This window comes from Phacochoerus africanus, chromosome 8 (genome assembly GCF_016906955.1).
Source record: "Phacochoerus africanus isolate WHEZ1 chromosome 8, ROS_Pafr_v1, whole genome shotgun sequence".
In the NCBI taxonomy this organism is placed as follows: domain Eukaryota; kingdom Metazoa; phylum Chordata; class Mammalia; order Artiodactyla; family Suidae; genus Phacochoerus; species Phacochoerus africanus.
Genome location: NC_062551.1, coordinates 135,626,167 through 135,650,065, shown reverse-complemented (window position 1 = coordinate 135,650,065; position 23,899 = coordinate 135,626,167). Strand labels below are relative to the sequence as shown.

Here is a 23,899-nt window from a genome sequence, read left to right as displayed (position 1 = left end):
AGATTCTATTTACCTATTCTGAACAAACCACAAACTGTTTCATTGCTCACTCTTACTGTTAAGAACATATTGACTTGCTGCCTGCTCTGCTGTTTAATTCATTTATGCTGAGAGTCAGGCATGAAGACAGAATTTTAAATGTGACATTTGCAGGCTGTTAGGTCATTTAAGCTCTGACAACGCCAGGGAATTCCTGACATATAAACTGGACCTGATTACCAACCACATATACACTACACAATGGGACAAAATTCTGACCGATTTTGTAATTTTCCCTTAGATTTTATTTTCAATTTTAATGTCAATGAAAAAAATCTATACAACCAACACTTTAAAGTAAAAACCTGTTTCTTTTAAGAAGCTCAACCTGGCAGTTCTTCTAATCAACCCATATCTTTTAAATAAAAATTCTTTTGGATAGCAAAGATATATGGAAAGACCCATGATTATAATTAAAATTCATTAAAATTCTTAGAAATTCTGACATTTAAGAGCTTTTAATATTTCTTATAATCTATACTTCTGAAAAATCTGGTAGATCTAAAGGCCATAACTCTCACCAACAAACTGTTTTTAAAATTCTCAGATTCTGGCCTGGCACTGCAGACTTCATATGCTGTCAAAATTACAGTACAAAATCTAAGTTCAAAAACTTATCTCACTGCCTTCTCTAAGATTACAGTTATGTAGAAGGGATGATAGAGTCATTATAATTGGAAATGAAAAAATTACCAACATGACATTTAGAATTACACTTTATCAGAGTTGATAACAGAGTGGGGTAGAGGAAATAGGGAGAGATTGCTTTCTCATTTTAGCTACTCCAAAAAATTACCCCAAATGGTATTTTTTCAGCTCTTTTTCTTTGTCACTAGCAAGTACCATATACAGTGGTTGAAATGAAGGGTTTCTGAAATTAAGTCTTGTTGTTAAGTAGTGCACAAAAGATAATTCTGATTCTACCCTATACTTTATATAAGCAAGAATTCTACTGTCACACAGCAAGTAGCTTTTAATATTGTGCTTTGAATGAGACTTCCAACTGTAATAGGTGGAGTCTAAATAGGAATAGATGGCCTGGATTGCCTTTTAGCTACAGCACATTGATTCTGAAAAACCTAACAAAAGCAATTACTTTTCAGAGATTAAACATCTTGTTTCTTTCAAAAGAATAAAATGAAAAGCAAACCTGGTGTATTATCTGAGCTACAGGAAGTTGTTCAGCATATTTCAGAGGTTCCATTAGTTCCTCATCCATTCCAGCTTTCTCATGGCTGGAAAAAAGAAATTAAAAAATATAAAGTTTACAGTAAACACTATTTTAAAATATGCCAATATTTAAATATGCCAATATTTAAATAGCCAAATATGAAACATTAAAAATATATATAATTTCAAAATTTGAAATAATCAGTACTTAATAATATATGAAAAACTACCTAAGTATACATATATATTTTTCTTTTTAGGGCCACATTTGTGGCATATGGAAGGTCCCAGGCTAGGGGTCAAATCAGAGCTGCAGCTGCCGGCCTACACCACAGCCACAGCAATGCCAGATCTGAGCCACATCCATAGCTGCGACCTACTCTGTAGCTGTAGCAAGGCCAGATGCCGAACCCACTGAGGGAGGCCAGGGATAGAACCTGTATCCTCCTGGGCATACATGGTTGGGTTCTTAACTCACTGAGCCACAACAGGAACTTCCCTAATGATAATTTTTAAGTGACCTAACTGTAGATGCATTCAGATTCCATTTAATTACTACGTTATAAGACTAGCTAACATCTGCTAATTGTCTGAGATCCCGTCTTTCACTCTGAGACTTAAAAATGTTAGGAACTCCCTGTTCACTGGGTATGTTGTTTTTTTTTAATCACGGTATTTAAAGGTCCTCAAAACAGGGCTCCAACCTTTCAAACCTCATCTCTGGCAACTCCTTCTCTGCCTGAGTCTATTGTTTCAGCTATGGGTCATATGTCAGTGGGCCTTGCAGTTCCATGACTCTCCGATTTTCTCCATTACATTTCGTTTTTGGACCATCCACAATTCCTTTGTTTACTCTTTTTTCAAATATAATAATTTATTTAGACCCATCTAGGTACATTTTTTTACTTCCTTGAAGACAAAAGCCATGTCTTATTCTTCTTTGTATATCCAATATTTACCATATAATAAAGACTAAATGTTTGCTGAATGAATATATGAATAAAATGAAGACAACAATACTCTCTGAGAAGTTATTTTATGTGAAAAATATTTTCTTTAATACCTATATTTACAATGAGATGCAAAGTTGACATAACATATACCTAACAGTGTAAAACAGTGAAATGCACAGCAGGAATAAAAAATAAAATCTCACCAAATGAAGAGCATTAGAAAAAATGTTTTTAAAAATTACTGACCCTTTTCAAAATAGCAAATAAACATTAGATTTCAAAACAGTAAGACATAAACACATTTAACTTTCATTTACTTTTTCTTCCTGTAAACTACACATCAACCTATTAACTTTAAATTTATAAAACTAAAAACTTGAATTACCTTGAAAAATAATCAAACAAGACTAGTATAAGTCTCTAGGGCTGTAGTTAAGAAATCTGATGATGAGAAATCTGCTCTTTCCCCCCAACAAAGGCAGAGGGAGTTCATGTTGTGGCTCAACAGATTAAGAACCCAACTAGTATCCATGAGGATGAGGGTTTGATAATGGCCTCACTCACTGGGTTAAGGATCCAGCGTTGCCATGAGCTGTGGTATAGGTCGCCAGTGGGGCTCAAATCTGACGCTGCTGTGGCTTAATAAAAAACCTCTCCACTAGATAAAAGTCTGTGTATACTTTGCTGGTTAATGTAAAAATAATAAATTTGGGAGAACTTTGAAGACTCTCACTAATGATGAAAAAACTGTCTTAAAACATTATTTTATAGAAAGTGGAACAATGGTTGCCAGGGTCAAAGGAGGGGAGAATAGGGAGTTAGAATGGTCAATTTTATGTGTTCAATATGCTATAGGCTGAAGTGTGTCCCCTCAAAATTCATATATTGAAGCCCTAACCTTGAGTTCTTTGGAATGTAATTGGAAACAGGATCTTTTAAAAGGTAATTAAGGTTAAATGAAGTCATTATGGTAGATGCTAATCCAATATGATACTATCTTTATAAGAAGAGAAAGACAGAGAAAGAGAAGTAAAGACCATATGGAGACATCAGGGGAAGATCTGACCAACTTATGAGTCAAGGCAAGAGGATTTATAAGAAATCAATCCTGTCAACACCTTGATCTTGGACTTCTAGCTTCCAGAATTGTGAGGGAATAAATTCCTGTTGCTTAAGCTAGTCAGTCAGTGGTACTTTGTCTTGGCAGCCCTCACAAACTAATACAGTATATCTTACCACAATTAAAAATAAGTATTTATTGACCCAAAAAAACAACACACATTATTTTTAAACATTTCACAATATGCAGTTAAAAGAATATCTATTTACATTTCTAGGTATATAAAACAGAGACCAGGCAACAAAAAGAAAAGTGATATATGGAGTATTATCAAAATTTAAAACTTTTGTGCTTCAAAGGACACTATCAAGAAAGTGAAAAAACGCCAAAGACTAGAAGAAAATTTTTGGAAACCTTCCTCTGAAAAAAAGATTTGTATCAAAAATGTATTACAACTTGGGAGTTCCTGTTGTGGCTGAGCAGTAATGAACCTGACTAGTATTCATGAAGACATGGGTTCAATACCTGGCTTCGCTTAGGGGTTAAGATCTGGCATTCTGGTGAGCTGTGGTGTAGGTCACAGACCCAGCTCGGATCCCCCGTTGCTGTGGCTGTGGTGCAGGCCTGCAGCTGCAGGTCCAATTGGACTCCTAGCCCAGGAACTTCTATATGCTGCAGTTGTGGCCCTAAAAAGACCAAAAAAAAAAAAAATTACAACTCAATCATAAAAAGATAAATAATTCAAATAAAAGTTTTCCTTCCTCGTCAAGGATATTTGTGGGTTTTTTTACTGTGTGTCTGTGGAGGGAAAATCTGACCACTCAGTACAGTTTGTTGCCACTGCCTTGACTCCTGTTAAGGCATCAGAAATTTCAATAAATATCTGCTGAAAAAAATGAACACAGATTAAGTGATTGAACAAATTCTAAGAATAGAAATATGAAAAACTCTGCATTGTTTATTCCAAAAATATAAAGTTAACAGTGTACAAAATGGAATTCATTTTACTCATAAAATGCCTCAGTCAATATAAAAGATACAAAAATATTAGAAATCTAGCAATTTGCTTTGACTTAAAAAAATGCCAAGTAATTGTTATGAAGAGTTCCAGACACATTTATTTTCCTTATAATGACTCAAAATAAATTAAATTACTCATTTTGAATTTCTTGAAAGTATCCATCATTTTTTGCTCTATATGTTGCTAGAAGTGTGATGTCAAGTTTTCTTTCCATTTAAATTATTTTAATTTTAAATTACTCATTATTTTTTGGCTGGGATGCCCCAATGGTCTTTTCTTTTTCTTTTAAAGTCTAATACTAGGATACAGGATCTAGCTAAAGGTCAATCGTTCTAGATCCATCAATTCTCCCAGGCACATAGGAGTCCTTTCAATATGGAAATTCAGATCTTTTATTTCAGAAAAGTTTATTATAATTTTAAATATTATTTCTATTCATTTACCATTTGTTTTTCTAATTCAAGTTCTTGAACTAAATATATTGGATTTTCTCTATCACTTTCTCTCTAATCTTTTTATTTCAGTTTTATTTTGTAGACTTAATTCATTTCTTTTTTTTTTTGTCTTTTGTCTTTTTTGTTGTTGTTGTTGCTATTTCTTGGGCCGCTCCCGCGGCATATGGAGGTTCCCAGGCTAGGGGTTGAATCGGAGCTGTAGCCGCCAGCCTACGGCAGAGCCACAGCAACTTGGGATCCGAGCCGCGTCTGCAACCTACACCACAGCTCACGGCAACGCCGGATCGTTAACCCACTGAGCAAGGGCAGGGACCGAACCCGCAACCTCCTGGTTCCTAGTCGGATTCGTTAACCACTGCGCCACGACGGGAACTCCCTTAATTCATTTCTATTCTTTATGTCTCTTACTGAACTTTTGGTAATATCTACCTTCCCTGGGGTACCTTGTAATTTAGTTTTCATTTCTGAAATGATTATCTTTTTTTGTTGATTTTCTTTCCAGAGTTCAGTCAGCTCCTATTTCATACATCTTCCTATTGATTGTCCATTTCAACTATGAGTTTTGGAGTGTCTGATCCATGTTGTCCTTTCATAATGAAACTGAATGTTTAATGCAGGTTATTCGTGTTCAAGTATCATGCCTTACTTCTCCTATTTATTGGCTTTTCTTTTCATTCTCTCTCTCTCTCTGTGTGTGTGTGTGTGTGTGTGTGTGTGTGTGTGTGTGTGTGTGTGTGTGTGTGTATGAGAAGGTTTGGCTTTAATTTTTTGTTTTCTTACAGTAACTTTGTATGCTGGCTTCTTTTTCCGTTGAAAATTATTTGTATTGGTTTTTTTTTTTTTTTTTTTTCAGGATCAGCATTAGTAAGCTATAATGTGATGTGAGGAATAATGGAGATTAAACTGGCTTATTAGGTTTCTCTCAGTTAAACAGCTCTCTTCCTCTTCTGTGGCTATACTGAAGTGTAGCTTCTTTAATAAACAGTACTTTTAGTGGTAGTGGTGAGAACAGAATTTGCCTCTTTTTTTTTCATTTATCTTATTTCCCTTGGACCCTTACCTTCAGCTGCTTCTTTCTTTTCCTTCACTACCAAGTCTCCAAGAGACACCCTTCCACTCTCCTTAGAAGGTATCTTCCATTCCCTCAGAATTAATGTTTTCCCAAGACTGTCACCTAGGGTCACCCACACATTCTAAGCCCTATCTCTTCTATCTTTAGTAGCTAGGGTTCTGATCACATAAGTAATCCATGCTTATAGTATAATTCAGAAATTGAGAAAATTTCAGTTAATGTCAGTTTATATGTGGTTTCTAGGGGAACCTGGCATTTTTCTCCTGCAAAATGGTAAAGTTCTCTTTCTTAGAGCCACCCATTACTCCTTTTATTTAGCATTTTGAGTCCCTCCTAACAGGATACACTTTTTCTATTCCCTCTTTCCAAGATCCTTTACTAAGAATCTCTACCTAAATAATTTTACAAGGGAGTAGTTTCTGCATGCACAAAGCTGTAATTCCTTTCTTTTACAATTTTTTTTAAAACCTGCATTTTTGAAGAAAACAATAATAAATGAAATGGAATCCTACTATGGAAGGATTTTGGATTCAACATGGTGATGCTACCATCTTAAATCAAAATACAATTAAAATATTGTCCAAATCCTCTGCATAAGTACATAAAATACTGCTGGCAAAATTCTGAAGCCTGTAAAGTCAGTGTTTACAAACACTTGTTTCTTTTGTATTCATTTCACTCTTTCACAGGTGCTCAGTGCCCTCAAAATTCTTCCTTCTCTGTGCTATCCAAGCACTCCTAAAATAATATAGTAAAATTATTTACTGTGTCATATATAAGGTCATCTCTGATTCAGAAAAGGTGAAGTTTTTATTCTATATTGCCATACTGAGATTAGATTATTCATGTATAAAATGACCTAGCTTACTGTGGCAGGGGCAAAAGCCAAAGGATTTTTTCAAACACTAGAAATACACCCAGCAAAAAGAACAGGAAAACAGAGACAGAGTGCTGTGCCAAATACAAATTAAGTAGATCAATAATAATTCAAGGCATATGATGTAGGATAATTCAAAATCATTAGGAAGAAATTCTCTAAACATATCAAAAACAAGAAGCTAGCCAAAGTTAGTGGAATTTCTTGAACATGATAGCTTAATAGAATCATTTGAAACTAAAAGTATATAAAGAAACCAAATTAATTTCTTAATACAATCTTGTTGGGGGAAAAAAAAAAGGACAGAAAATTTTCCACTCCTAAACTGCATTTTAAAAAAATGTCCAAGCATTCATATAATTGAGAACACATACATGATAACTGAGAGCCCTGTGACATTCCTGAAAGTTTAAGGGACACTCTAAAGGGAAAAAAACATCAAATTTATTAGTCAATAGAGACAAACACAAAATGCTATTACAACTCCAGAAATGTCTCAAGAATCACTAAAGATTATTTTTCTGAAGATAGGTTATATAAAAATGAGACAACAATCTAATGCATCATCTTTCTTGAAATAAGAGTCCCTATCATCCCCCCCCCAAAAAAAACTCACAGCATTACCATTCTTTTTAATTGTCAAACTAAAAGCTTGCAAGTAAAGATATTAAAACATAACCTTGTTATTGCTTCCTCTGAAGAAGTACAAGGAGGACGATGAGCCAGGGGAAAGAGACATAATTTGAAGTAGAGACCAGACATGTAATTCCCAAGAGAATTAAGGTTAGATTAATTTAGTGCCCAACTGCTAAAATGCATCTTATTTACCATCAACTTGCAGTGAGGTATCAAGATGTACATACCATTTAAAAAAGAATACCTCCCAAGAAATCAAAATCCCAGAAAATAAAGCCTTAGTTCTCACTGAAGGATTGCTTTTCTGTTAGAAGTTATAGGCAAGCTTTCCAAAAGTTCTAATAACCAGTGAATTGCATATATAAAGAACTATCTTGCAGAATCAAAGGCAATTCTAAAATACTGGTGGTGGTGGGTAGTCAGAGGAAAACCTAACAAAATTATTGAGCACTTACCCTGTATTAGGCACTCTAGTAGGTACATATAAGTTAGTATATAATGTATAACTTATATATATATATATATAGTTCTATTCATTTTATTTTGCTTACATATATATTTATACATGAAATATGAAGATATCCATAAAGATTCATTGATAAATTATATTCTATATACAAATATATACAAAGAAAATATATAAATATATACAAAATAGATGAAGAACTCATATAACTCAATAGCGTAAAAACAAACAACCCTATTAAAAAAAATGGGGGGAGGATTTGAATAGAAATTTTTTCTAAAGAAGACAGACGGCCAACAGACACATGAAAAGATGCTCACCATCACACTAACCATGAGGGAAATGTAAATCAAAACCACAATGAGATATCCCTTCACATCTGTCAGAATGGCTATTATCAAAAAGACAACAAATAAGTACTGGTGAGGATGTGGAGAAAAGGAAACTGGTGCACTGTTGGTAGGAATGTAAATTGATGCAGCCACTATGGAAAACAGGAGGAAGGTTTCTCAGAAAAATGAAAATGGAAGTACCACACAATCCGGCAATTCCACTTCTGGGTATTTATTGGAAGAAAACAAAAATACTAATTCAAAATGACACATGCACTTCTATGTCCATTGGCGCATTGTTTACAACAGCTAAGATAGATGAACGGACAAAGAAGACGTGGTACACAACACACACACACACACACACACACACACACAAATGAAATATTACTCAGCCATAAAAAAGAATAAAATCTTGCCATTTACTATAACATCGAAGGATGAACCTGGAAGGTATTACGCTAAGAAAAGTCAAACAGAGAAAGACAAATACTGTATGTGATTTCAGTTACACATGAAATCTAAAAAGCAAAAACAAATGCACAAACATAATGAAGGAGAAACAAAGTCATGGGTACAGACAGAGAACAAATAGGGGGGTGCCAGAGTGTAGGAGGTATGGGGGATGAGTGAAATAGATGAAGGGGATTAAGAGATATAAACCTCCAGGGATGAGTCACAGGGATTAAATGTATAAAGTGGGAAATACAGTGAATAACAACGGAATATCTTTGTATGGTGACGGATGGTAAGTAGACTAATTGTGGTAACCATTTTGTAATGCATAGAAATATCAAATTACTATGTTGTGCACCAGGAATTAACACAGTGTTATAGGTCAACTAACAAACTCATAGAAAAAGCAATCAGATTTGTGATTACCAGAGACTAGGGAGTGGAGAGTGGGGGAATTGGATGAAGGTGGTCCAAAGGTATAAACTTCCAGTTTTAAGATAAAGAAGTACTAGAGATGTAATGTAAAATGAGATTAATGTAATTAACACTGCTGTGTTATAAAAGCTCTTAAGAGAGTAAATCCTGAGTTCTCACACTCTCGTGTATTTATTAAAATATTTTTTTTCTATTATTTTATATCTATAGGAGATGACAGATGTTCACTAAATATTGTGGTAATCATTTCATGATGAAAAAAGTCAAATTATTATGCTATATGCCTTAAACATATATAATGCTATATGTCATTTATATATATAAATAAAAACAGAAATGGAAAAATAATAAGATACATATACTATGTATAATTCAGCCACTTTTTTTTTCATTTAACATGTTTTTGAGATCCATGTACTCAATATGATTACCAATCCAGTTCATTACTATTAATAGCTAAATGGTATAGTATGAAAATGCTCCATTCTACTTAGACATTCCATTATGGAAGGACATTTGCCTTCAATTATTTATTATTAGAAATAATGTTACAAAAAATATCCTTCCAGGCTACTTTGTCTACATGTGCAAGAGATGTTCTCTAACAGGGATGAACTATAACAGTCAAATCTGGCCTGTCACCTGCTTCTATATGTCCTCTGAGGTAAGAATGGTTTTTATATTTTTTAAATGGCTGAAAAAACAAATCAAAGAGAAAAATGGTATTTCATGAAAAATCAAATATATAAAATTGAAATTTTAGTGTCTGTAAGTAAACTTTCACTTGAACCCATTCACTGTTTTTTTTTATTTAAATTTATTTTTTTTTTCCCACTGTACAGTAAGGGGATCAAGTTATCCTTACATGCATACATTTTTTCCCCACCCTTTGTCTGTTGCAATATAAGTATCTAGACATAGTTCTCAATGCTACTCAGCAGGATCTCCTTGTAAATCTATTCTAAATTGTGTCTGATAAGCCCAAGCTCCCGATCCCTCCCACTCCCTCCCTCTCCCATCAGACAGCCACAAGTCTATTTTCCAAGTCCATGATTTTCTTTTCTGTGGAGATGTTCATTTGTGCTGGATATTAGATTCCAGTTATAAGTGATATCATATGGTATTTGTCTTTGTCTTCTGGCTCATTTCACTCAGGATGAGATTCTCTAGCTCCATCCGTGTTGCTGCAAATGGCATTATGGCATTCTTTTTATGGCTGAGTAGTATTCCATTGTGTATATATACCACCTCTTCCGAATCCAATCCTCTGTTGATGGACATTTGGGTTGTTTCCATGTCCTGGCTATTGTGAATAGTGCTGCAGTGAACATGCGGGTGCATGTGTCTCTTTTAAGTAGAGTTTTGTCTGGATATATGCCCAAGAGTGGGATTGCAGGGTCATATGGAAGTTCTATGTATAGGTTTCTAAGGTATCTCCAAACTGTTCTCCATAGTGGCTGTACCAGTTTACATTCCCACCAACAGTGCAGGAGGGTTCCCTTTTCTCCACAACCCCTCCAACATTTCTTATTTGGGGACTTATTAAAGATGGCCATTCTGACTGGTGTGAGGTGGTATCTCATGGTTGTTTTAATTTGCATTTCTCTTATAATCAGCAATGTTGAGCATTTTTTCATGTGTTTGCTGGCCATCTGTATATCTTCCTTGGAGAACAGTCTATTCAGATCTTTTGCGCATTTTTCCATTGGTTGATTGGCTTTTTTGCTGTTGAGTTGTGTAAGTTGCTTATATATTCTAGAGATTAAGCCCTTGTCCGTTGCATCATTTGACACTATTTTCTCCCATTCTATAAGTTGTCTTTTTGTTTTCTTTTGGGTTTCCTTTGCGTGCAAAAGCTTTTCAGTTTGATTAGGTCCCATTGGTTTGTTTTTGCTCTTATTTCTATCGCTTTGGGAGACTGACCTGAGAAAATATTCATTCACTGTTAATGTATTACCTCTGACTGCTTTTGCACTACAAAGCAAAGTATTTGCAACTGAGACCATAAGACCTACCATAGGACCTACAAGGGCTAAAATACTTACCATCTGGCCTTTTAACCAAAAAGTTTGCCAACCTCTGTTCCAGAGTAATTATTTAGAAGTGGACTTACAGGTCATAACGCATGCATGCTCATTTTAAATTTTGCGAGAAACAACCAAATTACTATCCAAAGGGCCGGTATCAATTTACACTGCCATCAGAAATGTGGAAGTTTCCGTTTCCCTCATCATCACTTAATTTTTTACAAGAAAGAGTATCTCATTGTTTTAATTTCCATTTTCTTTTTGAATGGTCAGTGAACATGAATCTTTCTTCTTTTCCAAATTGTATTTCCTTTGATCATTTTTCTGTTGGGTGTCTTTTTTTTTTTTTAATCAAAAAATTGTTTGATTTAAAAAAAAAAGTTATGTAAGTGCAGTTACTTACATAACCTGGATAGAACTTCTTTGACAGAGATGTTATAAATAATTTAATTCAGACGTTCTGTTCTCTTTTTGTAATTTTTTTAACTATATGATATTTTAATTTTGCTACAATAAGCTTTATCAATCTTTTCTTTTATGAGCTATGCTTTGGTTAGCAGGACATCTTTCCCCACTCTTATTTCCCAACTTTTATTAAGTTTAATAATTATTAAATGGTAGATTCTCTTAGATATTCTATTACATGGTCTATAAAAACAAAAAACAAACAAACAAACAAAAAACAGGGAAAATTTGTCTCTTCCTGATTCTTATACTTCCTATTCTTTCCCTTGTCTTCTTGCATTAGTTGGCATTTCTTGTGTAATTACGAATAGATGAAAATATCTCATTTGACCTTCATCAAGATGCTTCTAAAAGATTTACCCTAAAGTACAATGTTTGCTGCTGGCTTTAGATACATGGCCTTTATTAAGTCAAGGCAGCTCCCTTTTATTTCTAGTTTGCTAAGCCACGTTGCTTTTTTCACCACTAATGATTGATGAATTTTAATCAGATGCTTTCTCTGCATCTACTGAAACAATTACAAAATATTTCTCATTTAATTCAATGATACTATGAAATACATTAATATATTGTCTAATCCTAAATTATTCCTGCAATTTTAAGATAACTGCTATTTGGTCATAAAATATTTTTATTTTTACATTACTGGATTTGATTTGGATTTTCATTTAAGATTTGTATATCTGTGATCATAAATAAGGTTGGCTCTATTATTTTTTCATACTCTCCTTGCTTAATTTTGGTTTCAAAATTATTTAGTCCCATCAAATGGGTTAGGTAGCTTGCTTTCTATATTTTGTTCATATGTCACTCCACCTGTTTGGTAAAAGTCATAGGGTAAAAAGCATCTAAGCCTCCTGCTTGTTTGAAGTTTGTTGGGAGAGGGTACGTATTTTTTACAAATGAAAATAAAGCAAATTCTTTTACTTGAAGGATTAATTTATTTATTTTATTTATTTTTCCCTAAATCCTTTCTAAGTATGTCTTTAGCCATATTCGAAGTGATTTCTGTACCTTACATTAAATATGTTAGTAGCACATTTTGGGGTTTTGAGTTTATTCATTTATTTTTGTCTTTTTACAGCAGATGTAGGTTCCCAGGCTAGGGGTCAAATAGGAGCTACAGCTGCCAGCCTGCACCACAGCCACAGCAATGCAGAATTTGGGCTGCGTCTGCGACACCACAGCTCACAGCAATGCCAGATCATTTAACCCACTGAGCAGGGCCAGGGATTGAACCTGAGTCCTCATGGATACTAGTTGGGTTCGTTACTGCTGAGCCACAATGGGAACTCCTTTTGAATTTAGTAGGGCCATCTTACTCTTTCAGAGAGGATTTTTAGTCCAACTATATTTAATTTAATAACTGATATAACTGGATTTTTCTAGATTCCATCTATTTGATGTTTCTTTTTCTTTCCGTTTTTCTTTTGAGTTAATATTTTATGATTCCTCCTTTTTCTTTATTAACATGGAAGTTATACGTACATTTACATTATAATAGTTGCATTGGATATTAATTTAACATCCAGCTTTGACTTATTAACCTAATCAAATGGATCACATTGACCATTTCTCCAGTAACAGTATTTTGCAACACTTTGTTTTCATTTATCCCTCTGCCTTTTGCATTGTTATAGTCATATATTTTAATTCTACAAATACTGTTTAACTCAACAAGACACTGTTTTTATTTGGTTTTTGTCCTATCAATATTCAATGATCTTAAATGATATATTTACCTATTCTGGTTCTCGTCATTCCTTACTGAATTTGTTTCCCATTAGGATCATTTTACTTCCGGCTGAGAAATTCTATTCAGTTTTCATTTCAGTTCAGGTGCACTGGCAACAAATTGTTTCGTTTGTCTGAAAACGTCTTTATTTCACCTTCTTTTTTGTAAGATATTTTTGCTGAATATAGAATTACAGGTTAGAAGTTTTCTTCCTTTCAGCACTTTAAACATGTTATTTTATTGTTTTATTCTTTCACTGTTTATGTCAGTATTAAAGGTGACGTGCCTTTTCTTCTCTGGTGGGCTTTTAAGATTCTTCTCCGTCTATGAATTTTCAGCATTTTGACTATGATGTGCCAAGTTGTGGTTCCTGCTGCATTCATCCTGCTTGGAATTAGCTGAATTAATTGAATCTATGGTTTGATGTGTTTCATTAGTTTTGCTCCTTATCTCTTTATGTACTGCTTCTTTCTTATTTTCAATCTGTGCTATAGTTTAAACATTATTCACACACATTACAGAATTTTACTGTATCTAATAATATCCCTTACTCTCTTTTCTGGTCATTTCTTTCATTCTTTGGATTTTTTTCTATTGAATTGTCTTCAAACACATAATGCTGTCTTCTGATATACCCAATGTGATGTTAAACCATTCATTGAATTCTTCAATCCAGATACTATGTTTTTCAATTCTAGAATGTTCACTTCATTATTTTATATATATATTCATATCCTCTGGTGATTTTCCTATCTTTTCATCTATTTTCAAGGTATTTTTCCTATTTTCTTGAACATACTAAAACATATATTGTAAGTTTCTTTTCTACTAACTCCAAGTTCTGAACCACTTGCAGGTCTGCTTCCATGTTGTTTCATTTTTGTCTTTCTCTTGGTAACATGTTCATAATATCCTTTTTATGCACCTAGTAATTATTGATTGATTGTGTACAGGACACCGCATACATATTTAAAGGAGAAAAAAAAAACCTACTAGAATCGCTATTTTCCATCTGAGAAAATCCACTTTCTTCTATTAGGCGTTTATAGAGAGTAGTGGTCTGATTACTTCCATTCCATCAGAGACTGAGCTGAATTAAGACTGCCTTACAATTTTTGATAAAATCCATTCAATCTTTAATTTGCCCCTATTGCTACAGTGAGGCCCTTCAGAGTTTTAAATTGAAGCCTAGCAGATCTTTGTCCCCTCAAAAGAGAGAACTGTCCACTGTGCAAAGTCCACTTTGCAAGGTTTCTGGCTTAGATTTTTGTCCTGTTGTCCTGAATAGCTTCAGAGTTAGGCATTCGAGCTCCACAGGATTGCCTCAGGCCATAATGGTCACTCTGTCCTCATCAGTGACCCTCTATCTGAGGCTAAGCCCAGATTCCTCTAGTATGCAAGTAAACAACTTATTTCTCTAAAAGGCCAGAGAGTAATAACGATCTTACGCTCTCTGGCCATACAGTCTCTGTCAGAAGTACTCAACTCTACTATTATAGTATGAACACAACCAAAAACAATATGCAAATGAATAAAGGGATGAATGTGGCTATTTGGGAAAAAAACAAAACAAACAAAAAAAACCTTTATTTACAAAATAGGCAATGGGCCAGATTTGGCCCTTGGGCTGCAGTTTGCTGATCTTTGCTCTTACTGTACCCAGAATTAGGAAGTATACCAAAGATGAAAATCACTAGAAATTGTCATTGTCAGTTCACCACCATCTCCAGGAGCATCAACCCTCACCCACCATGTTCTTCTGGGACTCACACACCGAAGATTTTATCTTTTCAGAATTATAAGTCTAATAAATTCAGCTCTGGAATTGAGAGATTTTCGGCTTAGCAGTTAGCTTTCCCTTAGTTTCAGAATTTGGCAAAATCTTGAAAAGGAAACTGGCTTTTGACTGAGTGACAGCTGTTTCACTCTAGCCTCGTACAATCACCAAAATTTTTGCTGGTTTTCCTATCCACAAGCAATGACCCACTGCCAAACCCAGATTCTCAACCTTCAGCCTACTCTCAGAATCAGTAACTGATAGAAAAGTGGCTACAGATTTTCAGTTCATCTCTGAGAAGTTTTCCCAAATATACCTCCTCAGTCCACTTTGCTTCTGTATTTCTCTGATGTCTTTAAAAATATTATTTCTATCTGGCTTTTCTAGTTGTTCTTTGGGATCATAAGCCTATTGCAAATTATTTCATTATTCTGGAATCAGAACTTATATCCTGCCACTTTTGATATTAAAAATATTCACTATCACTCAGTTCTAAGTATTTTTAAAATTTCCATTGTTATTTTATTTATTTCAAGAATAACTCAAGTGTGTTTTAAAACTTCTCTCTATATTTTTTTAAATAACAAAATACATAATTTTTTTGCTATTGATTATAACAATTCTATTGTGAACAAAAAAAAAATGCTCCATAAGATTCCAAATACTTTATAGTTGTTAAGATATGCTTTTTTTTTGGCCAAATATGGGTCAATTAATTAAAGTATTACATTTGGACTTTGAAGAATGTTTATTTTCTAATGTTGAATCCATCAGTTAATCATGTTGCTCACATCTTCAGTTTCAAAACATTTGAGAGAATCTTTAATCAGTTTCTGATAATGTGATACCAAAATCTTCTATTATAATTTATCAAACTTTTTAAAAGCTCTTTATTGAGCATGTAAAGTTTTAAAAAATATATTGTGACTATGTTATTAGGTAATTAAAAGTTTAACATGTTTTTATCTTTCTGATGAGTTAAACCTTTTACCATTAGTTGCTCTCATTATGCTTGGTAAAGTCCTTTCCTGAAGTCTATTTTACTTGATATTAATACAACTATACAAGCTTTCTCTGGTTAGCAGTTGCTTGGTAATGCTTTTATTTTCAGTATTTAATGTCATTATGTTTTCTGTCTATAGTTAGATTTATCTGATTCCTAATATGGTCTCTGTTTTAAACTAAGATTAATTCACTTACTGTTGCAAGCAACATAATTATGTCTTCATACTTTTTTACTCTTGTTTTTTTCTGATTCACCTTCATTCTTTGGCTGCCTCCTCGCTGATTTTGATTACATTTTTTTCTCCTGTACTATTTTTTTTCTATTTCTTCTACTTCTAGTCATTTAGTGGTCATTCTCAAAATGTAAAATGCATACTAACCTTGCTATCTAAAGCTACTACAACTTACTCCTCCTCCCCCCCACCACTGAAAAAAACCTCTGAATATTTCAGAACCAATGACTTCCTCTCCTTTCTACATAATACTATTATGTAGAAATAATGCTATTAGATACATTAGTACTTTGATGTATCTTACTCCCCCCAAAAAATTATCATCATCCCATTATCATAATTATAAAATATTCTTAGTTTTTGCTTAAATTTACTCATATTTTCATTCATTTGTGAGCTCAGCATTCTTCCTTGTAATTAGACCTCTTTCTTCTGGCCCCTTTGTTTTCTTCAAGAAATGATCCCTTTAGATGTTGTTTAAGTAAGTATGTATTGATGGAAAATACTCTCAGTTTTTCTACTTGTAAAGATGTCCTTATTTTTGTTCATTCTTTAACAACAGTTTGGTTGGATAACCAATTTTAACCTACAGTTACTTTCTTAAGCCCAACTATCTACAAATGGATCCAGAGCTTTTGTCTTGACCCTCACACAAAGCCATTCTAACTCAAAGCTCTAGATTTCTATAGCAGTAATTATAGGAAGGCTTACCTTGTATGTTTACTTACTGCTTGGATTTTAGCTCCTTCGACATTTTTCACAAGAGATTTCCCTATTACTGAAGAAAGTAGAGCTTTCTACTGAAAGCCACTGTTCAGCAATGGGCTCTTGCTAACAAACACTTTCTGCCTCGCAGATTAAAAAATATATATCCTGCAGTAGGATAAAGCACATGGTCCTCTGTAAAGGCGTGTTTGGATTAGGGTGCAGGTGGACACATCTAGGATTGGCTCTAGGAGGGAGTTCCCATTTTGGCTCAGCGGTAACAAATCTGACTAATATCTATGAGGACATGGGTTCAATCTCTGGGCTCGCTCAGTGGGTTAAAGACCCAGTGTTGTTGTGAGCTGTGGTGTAAGTCACAGAGACGCGGCTCGGATCCTGTGTTGCTGTGGCTGTGACGTAGGCTGGCCATCTACAGCTCTAATTCAACCCCTAGCCTGGGAACTTTCATGCGCCACAGGTGTGGCCCTAAAAAAAAAGGATTGGCTCTAGAAGAGGGACCTCACCCACTGACACTTACTTACAGTAAAGCTAAGCAGCCCTTGCTAGGGGAGACAAAGAGTCTGAGCTTATTGCCAACTGCTTAGAGAAGATGCATGTTTGGAACACCAGCTGTGACTGACTAAAAACATTACTGGAAGTTGAATGTATGCAGACCCTTTTCCTGAATAAGGAGGTGCTACCAGTTCCAGTTCAACCTGGGAAAAGCCAGAAATGGCATTTCATCAAACAATGGCGTCTGTCTCCATGCAACTACTTTTTTGGTAGTTCAGTTACATGTTTAAAAGTGATTTTTTAGCAATTTATAGAGCATCCAGGTTTTTTATAACAGAAGAGCTTTTCAGAAAAATCTAGTCAGCAACAATTTCAAAAGTGAAGTCAAATGATTGTTCCTTATTATTAGTTTCAATAACTTCAAACCACCTCTCTAACTCATTTATATTAATTTCTTGTTCTGGAAAAAGTGCAATGTTATATCTAATTCTGAACATTACAGGGTATTCTTTTATTGAGAAATGAAATTTCAAACTATGAATGCCGAAGGCCTTTAAAGTCAAGTTGTATTTCTACATCTAAGGTAAAAATGGAATTTCTCCTATTCAGAGCCAACTCACTGGCAACTTTCATGTATTCTTTATTACTAAAAGTTACCTAATTTGGTGACACTTAAGGTCTTATTGTGTGTGATTTTCAAAGAGTAAGGGAAAAAACTATCCTTAACATTAAAACCATACAAGATATATTTTAATCATTTTCATTAATTTAGAAGATACGTATTACCATGTTTTAGCATACTAAAGAGACAACATTATGAATATTAGTTATTTGTTAAGCATAAGTTAGAGCTTTCTTCAACACTGGATACAAGATTTTAAATGTATACATCATGTTTATGCAAAGCAATTAGAGCAGTTAACAGTTCCTGACTGCAAGTAACAGAAACTGAGGGTGGAATCTCTAAGTTACAAGATGACTATACTAATAATTAATGTCTAGCCATATACCTCATTATTATCTGTCTCAGTAGCTTAAGGGAAAAGTGCAAAATACTCTCCTGAAGCATGCGGACTTAAGTCACCTCATGGAAATCTAAAATACGCCAACTCTCAAGATACATACTCTAAATAAACATAAATTTGGCATGAATAAATAAACACTAATTTTAATACAACCCAATTGAAATTGCCCACTGACCTGCAAAGTCATTCGGACCATTTAAACTAGATCTACTATTACACAGTGTGGTGCAAAGTACTTCTCGGTCAGCATGCACTGACATGTACTAGGTATCATGTGACAAATTTCAGGTATTCTGAGAGCATATCCTTTGAACTTTTCTATCTCCTTAATTTTCATTTGTTTTTCACTTTTGAGAAATCATACGGGAAAGTATTAATTAACATTAGAAGCTGATCCCATCAGATGAAGAACAAAGAAAGGAAGTTAAAATGAGATTGATCAATCTCAGGGAAAAAAGAGTCCAGTGTTAACTGCATGCTTCTCGTAGTGAAAGTACTTCCAGAATAATATGCAACAATTTCACCAAACTAAACAAAGTGCCAAGTATGGAATATACTGGATATGACAACAACTCTGGATACCTGAATTTCAAACAGAAAAAGATGGACAGTAATGCAATTAGTCAATGTTGGATAGATAAATGTCATCTGTAGCTCAAATGAAAATAGCCAATAAATGTTTGTTTCATGAAGAAACATAATATGTTCCCTTTCTCACATTAATATTAAAGTACTATTTATATTACTAAGACATGGTCAAAAACCAAATATGATTTTTTTAGTCTCCTACTTTTTTATTTTTAAGAGAAAATCAATTTTGAAATAAGAGTTCTTAATTACCTTCCACCTTGTAGGAATTTTTCTACTACATTTATAGAAAAATATACTTTAAATAATATTTACTAAGGTATAGTAACTTAGTGAAGAGTCTCATAAATGAATTTATTGCTGCTTTAGAGTACAGTCTGGCTTTATTAAAAAAAAATTGTCATGAAGTTTCAAATCATCCATTACCCCTGAGAAAAATTACAGTAGTTTAATAAATGTAACAGCTGTGTCCAAATTGATATCAATCACAAAGAATGTTCTAGGAAGACTTCCTAGCCCTGTCCCTCATTAGGTTCATTCCCCCCCTCCCACAATAAAACCTACAGATAGTTTAACCTAACATCATAATATCAGAATGAGTATTCTAAAAGACTGATCGGGTACAATAACGAACTAGTACTTTTAAGACAATTACTTGTAAGATAAAAATTCAACTAAATAAGCATCAGGTCTAAAATAGAGTTTTCTGAAAATCAACTACATGAGTAAGTATAGGAAGGCCAACTTCACAGGAGTTCCTGTCAGAACAGGCAACATGTGGCATGGCTGATAAAAATGCAAATCAAGCCATATACCTAGACCTACGTACACCAAATAAAGATGGTAATGCTTCCACTGTATCTCCTACACTGGAGGAGAGATATCAGTATTGCTGTGATGAGTTTTACATGGCACGCTCTTAAAAAGGCATTGACAAAGTGTGCTCATTTTATATACATTATCCCGAATCCCGAAAACAACTCTAAAGGCAGAAAGTAGGGCACCTCGCTGAGTTAAAGAGAGATTAAGTAATATGTCTCAAGACATAAAGCCAGAAATCAAACTAAAACTTGAATATGAGTCCATTCACTGCCATACTCTTTCTACCTGTAACAGATTGCCTTAAAGTTTCTTTTTTTTTTTTTTTGCTTGTAAGGGCCACACCCACAGCATATGGAAGTTCCCAGGCTATGAGTTGAATCGGAGCTGCAAGCCTATGCCACAGCCACAGTAACACAGGATCCAAGCCGCATCTGCAACCTATACCACACCTCACGGAAACGCCAGATCCTTAACCCACTAAGCAAGGCCAGGGATCGAACATGCATCCTCAAGATGCTAGTCAGATTTGTTAACTGCTGAGCCACAATGGGAACTCCAGATTGCCTTAAAACTTCTATCACGCACTGGAAGAAACAATTGGGCAATACTTCACCTGTAGAATATTTGAGAACCATGTAACAAGGCACACCATAACTTCAACAAAAATGGCAACTTCTGAAATGAGACTGCAGAAGTATATTGCTAATATAAATGTATTCTGCCTCTTGATTTACCTAACAGCCACAACCCTCTAGTGCTACATATAAATTTTTTAAAAAGTTGAATCCAGTTTTCTCACTGATAAATTATAAATAAGAACTGCTTTATCTTTATTACTAATTAATTATAATCTTCCCAGACACATCTTGAGTTTTTCTGACCCTTTAATTTCTTTTTCTTTTTTTTGTTGTCTTTTTAGGGCCATACCTGCGGCATATGGAGGTTCCCAGGCTAGGGGTCAAATCAGAGCTGTAGCCACCAGCCTACGCCAGAGACACAGCAACGTGGGATCCGAGCCATGTCTGCAACCTACACCACAGCTCACAGCAACGCCAGATCCTTAACCCACTGAGCAAGGCCAGGGATCGAACCCTCAACCTCATGGTTCCTAGTCAGATTCATTAACCACTGAGCCACGATGGGAACTCCAAATTTCTTGACTAAGGTATTTAATGACATGTAAATTAATTTTGAAAAACATGCCAGAAGAGCAACAGTTCAAAAGATCCTGCAGATTTACCTACTTCGCAACCAAAATTCCGTATTACTAGGTTTATTAAAGCAAGACAACTTACATACAGAATTTTTACCATACTTTTTAAAACTAACAATATCAAAATTCTTTTTCCCCTGTACAGTGATGTGAAGAAACAAATATCATGATTTATTTAAAAATACAACCTTAATCTTTAACATTGAAAAAAAAAAAAAGTTTCTTATGTACAAATATGTAATTCTACTGCCATCTTCTGGTAAAACACAATTTCCCAAATCTTTTTAGTACTCAAAAGACAAACCTCCAAATATAAAATACCTTCTTTCTAGCACTAGATTAATAAAAGCAGAATGATTTCCTTTCTTTTTTTGTCTTTTTAGGGCCACATTCATGGCATATGGAAGTTCCCAGGCTAGGGAATGAATTGGAGCTACTGCTGCCAGCCTAGGATGCTAAGCCACAGCAACACCAGATCTGAGCCATGTCTGCACTCATGGCAACTTCAGATTCTTAACCCACTGTGCAGGGCCAGGGATAGAACCTGTATCCTCATGGATACTAGTGGGGTTTGTTACTGCTGAGCCACAACGGAAATCCAGAATAATTTTTTAAGTGGCCAAAAATTTACCAAAAATAGAATTCTAGCAATAATTTTTACCAGTACATGTGCTATATTTCTCCCAATAATGTTAACACTTATTGAATACTTTACTATATTTGAGCACAGAACTGTACAAGCAAAATGAAGACCAATTCTCTTAATAACCTTATAAAACATAATTATTATTATTTTCATTTTACAGATGAGGGAACTGTGACTCAAAGAAATCAAGTGCTTTGCCTAAGGTACATAGCTAGTAAATGGCAGAGGTTCTGAAATCAGAAGCAGACTGATTCCAATGACCCTGCCTTTGATTATTATGCTGTAGTATCCTCTATAACATCAGATAATAGACATTGATTTAACTCATTTAGGACATTAAATCTTAGTAGAGTAGAGCAACAATATTACCACTAGTAAGCAAATTAAAACAGTCACAGAACAGAGAATCAAAGAGTTAAAATATAATTCAGAAGTTTATTCCTTAAACATCCTAGTGGATTAAGTTTAATGTTCTATTTTTATATATAATATATATTATTTTTAAATTTTTCACAATTAAAAAATGTTAGGGTCTTTGCTTTGATATATTTTAAAACATTAATAAGTAGTAGTTGGAAGTTGACTATTCCTAGTCAACATAATTCTTATTAATTTATATTCAGAGGGGTTTTACTTATATAAAAAGTTATACTACACTGTTATATTGTTTATATACGCTGATTTCTTAAAAGTTATAAACCAACTCAACGGATTTTTTTTTAATGTAGAATTAGTTGTGTAAAAAAATTTGCCCATTACATAATCAACACATTTTTAAACTATATTAAGATCTTTATATGTAAGCAAAATGACATAATGGGTAATTAAGCTGTCAGTTTTGGTATCTTTTTTTTTTTTTTTTTTGCTTTTTCAGGCCTGCATTTGCAGCAAACAGAAGTTCCCAGGCTAGTGATCGAATTGGAGCTACAGCTGCCAGCCTACGCCACAGCCACAGCAACGCAGGCTCCAAGCTGCATCTGTGACAAACAACACAGCTCACAGCAACACCGAATCCTTAATACAGTGAGCAAGGCCAGAGATTGAAACCACATCCTCATGGATTCTAGTCAGGCTCATAACCTGTTGAGCCATATCAGGAACTCACAGTTTTGGTATCTTTTTAAATCAAATAACCACATCCAATCTATGCTCTAAAATTCTATGCTAATGAGCTGCTAATAATTGTGACTGTTATAAATAATAGAAAATAAATGACCAAATAAGATGCCTAAATGGAGTTCCTATTGTGGTTCAGTGGGTTAGGAAATAAATGACCAAATAAGATGCCTAAATGGAGTTCCTATTGTGGTTCAGTGGGTTAGGAAATAAATGACCAAATAAGATGCCTAAATGGAGTTCCTATTGTGGTTCAGTGGGTTAGGAACTCAACTAGTCTCCATGAGGATGCAGGTTTGGATCCTGGCTTTGCTTAGTGGGTTAAGGATCTGGCACTGCAGCATAGGTCATGGATGTGGCTCGAATCTGGCACTGCTGCGGTGTAGGCCCCAGCTGCAGCTCCAATTCGACCTCTAGCCTGGGAACTTCCATATGCCACAGGTGCGGCCCTAACAACAACAACAAAAAAAGCCTAAGTTAATATAGAATTACGCCAATAAGTAAATTAATTCACTTTTTAAAACCTGAAAGAATGTGGAATAATAGGGGAGAAACCCTATAAACTATTGTTTGAGCCATTTTGATAAATCTTTAGTTCATAAAGTTTCAAAACCTTATCAATTTACTATGAGCAATTTTCAGTGAATTGTCTGATGAAAAAGTTTCATCTTCACAATCTACCTTGCCCAATCTCAAAACATATGATTCTGTTAAATATATATATTCAAATTTGATTTAATTTCCTAGTAAACATTATAAATAGAGACTAGAATTCATATGTTCAATAATATAATAAAAACTATAGTAGGTTTTTTATATTTCCATGTAAATTCTAGAATCGGTCTGGCTCTCTCTATAGAAAAAAGCCTGCTGGGATTTTGATTGGGATTGAATTGATCAATATACCATAGTCAATAAAATCGCAGAATATAGTCAATATTAATTATATTTCTATAGTTGAGCAACAGATAGAAAATAAATTTTTAAAATATCACTTAAGGAGCTCGCATTGTGGCTCAGTGGGTTAAGAACCTGACAAGTATCCATGAGGATGCGG

General features: G+C 34.3%; 1 protein-coding gene across 1 annotated transcript in view; it reads right to left on the bottom strand.

Moving 5' to 3' along the window:
- The window catches only part of PIGK (phosphatidylinositol glycan anchor biosynthesis class K), a 117,554-nt gene that overhangs the window by 40,977 nt on the left and 52,678 nt on the right, over positions 1 to 23,899 (bottom strand). The window contains exon 10 of the mRNA XM_047794363.1: positions 1,190 to 1,274. Coding sequence (XP_047650319.1) covers positions 1,190 to 1,274 — 85 coding nt within the window. The remainder of the gene's footprint in view (positions 1 to 1,189; positions 1,275 to 23,899) is intronic.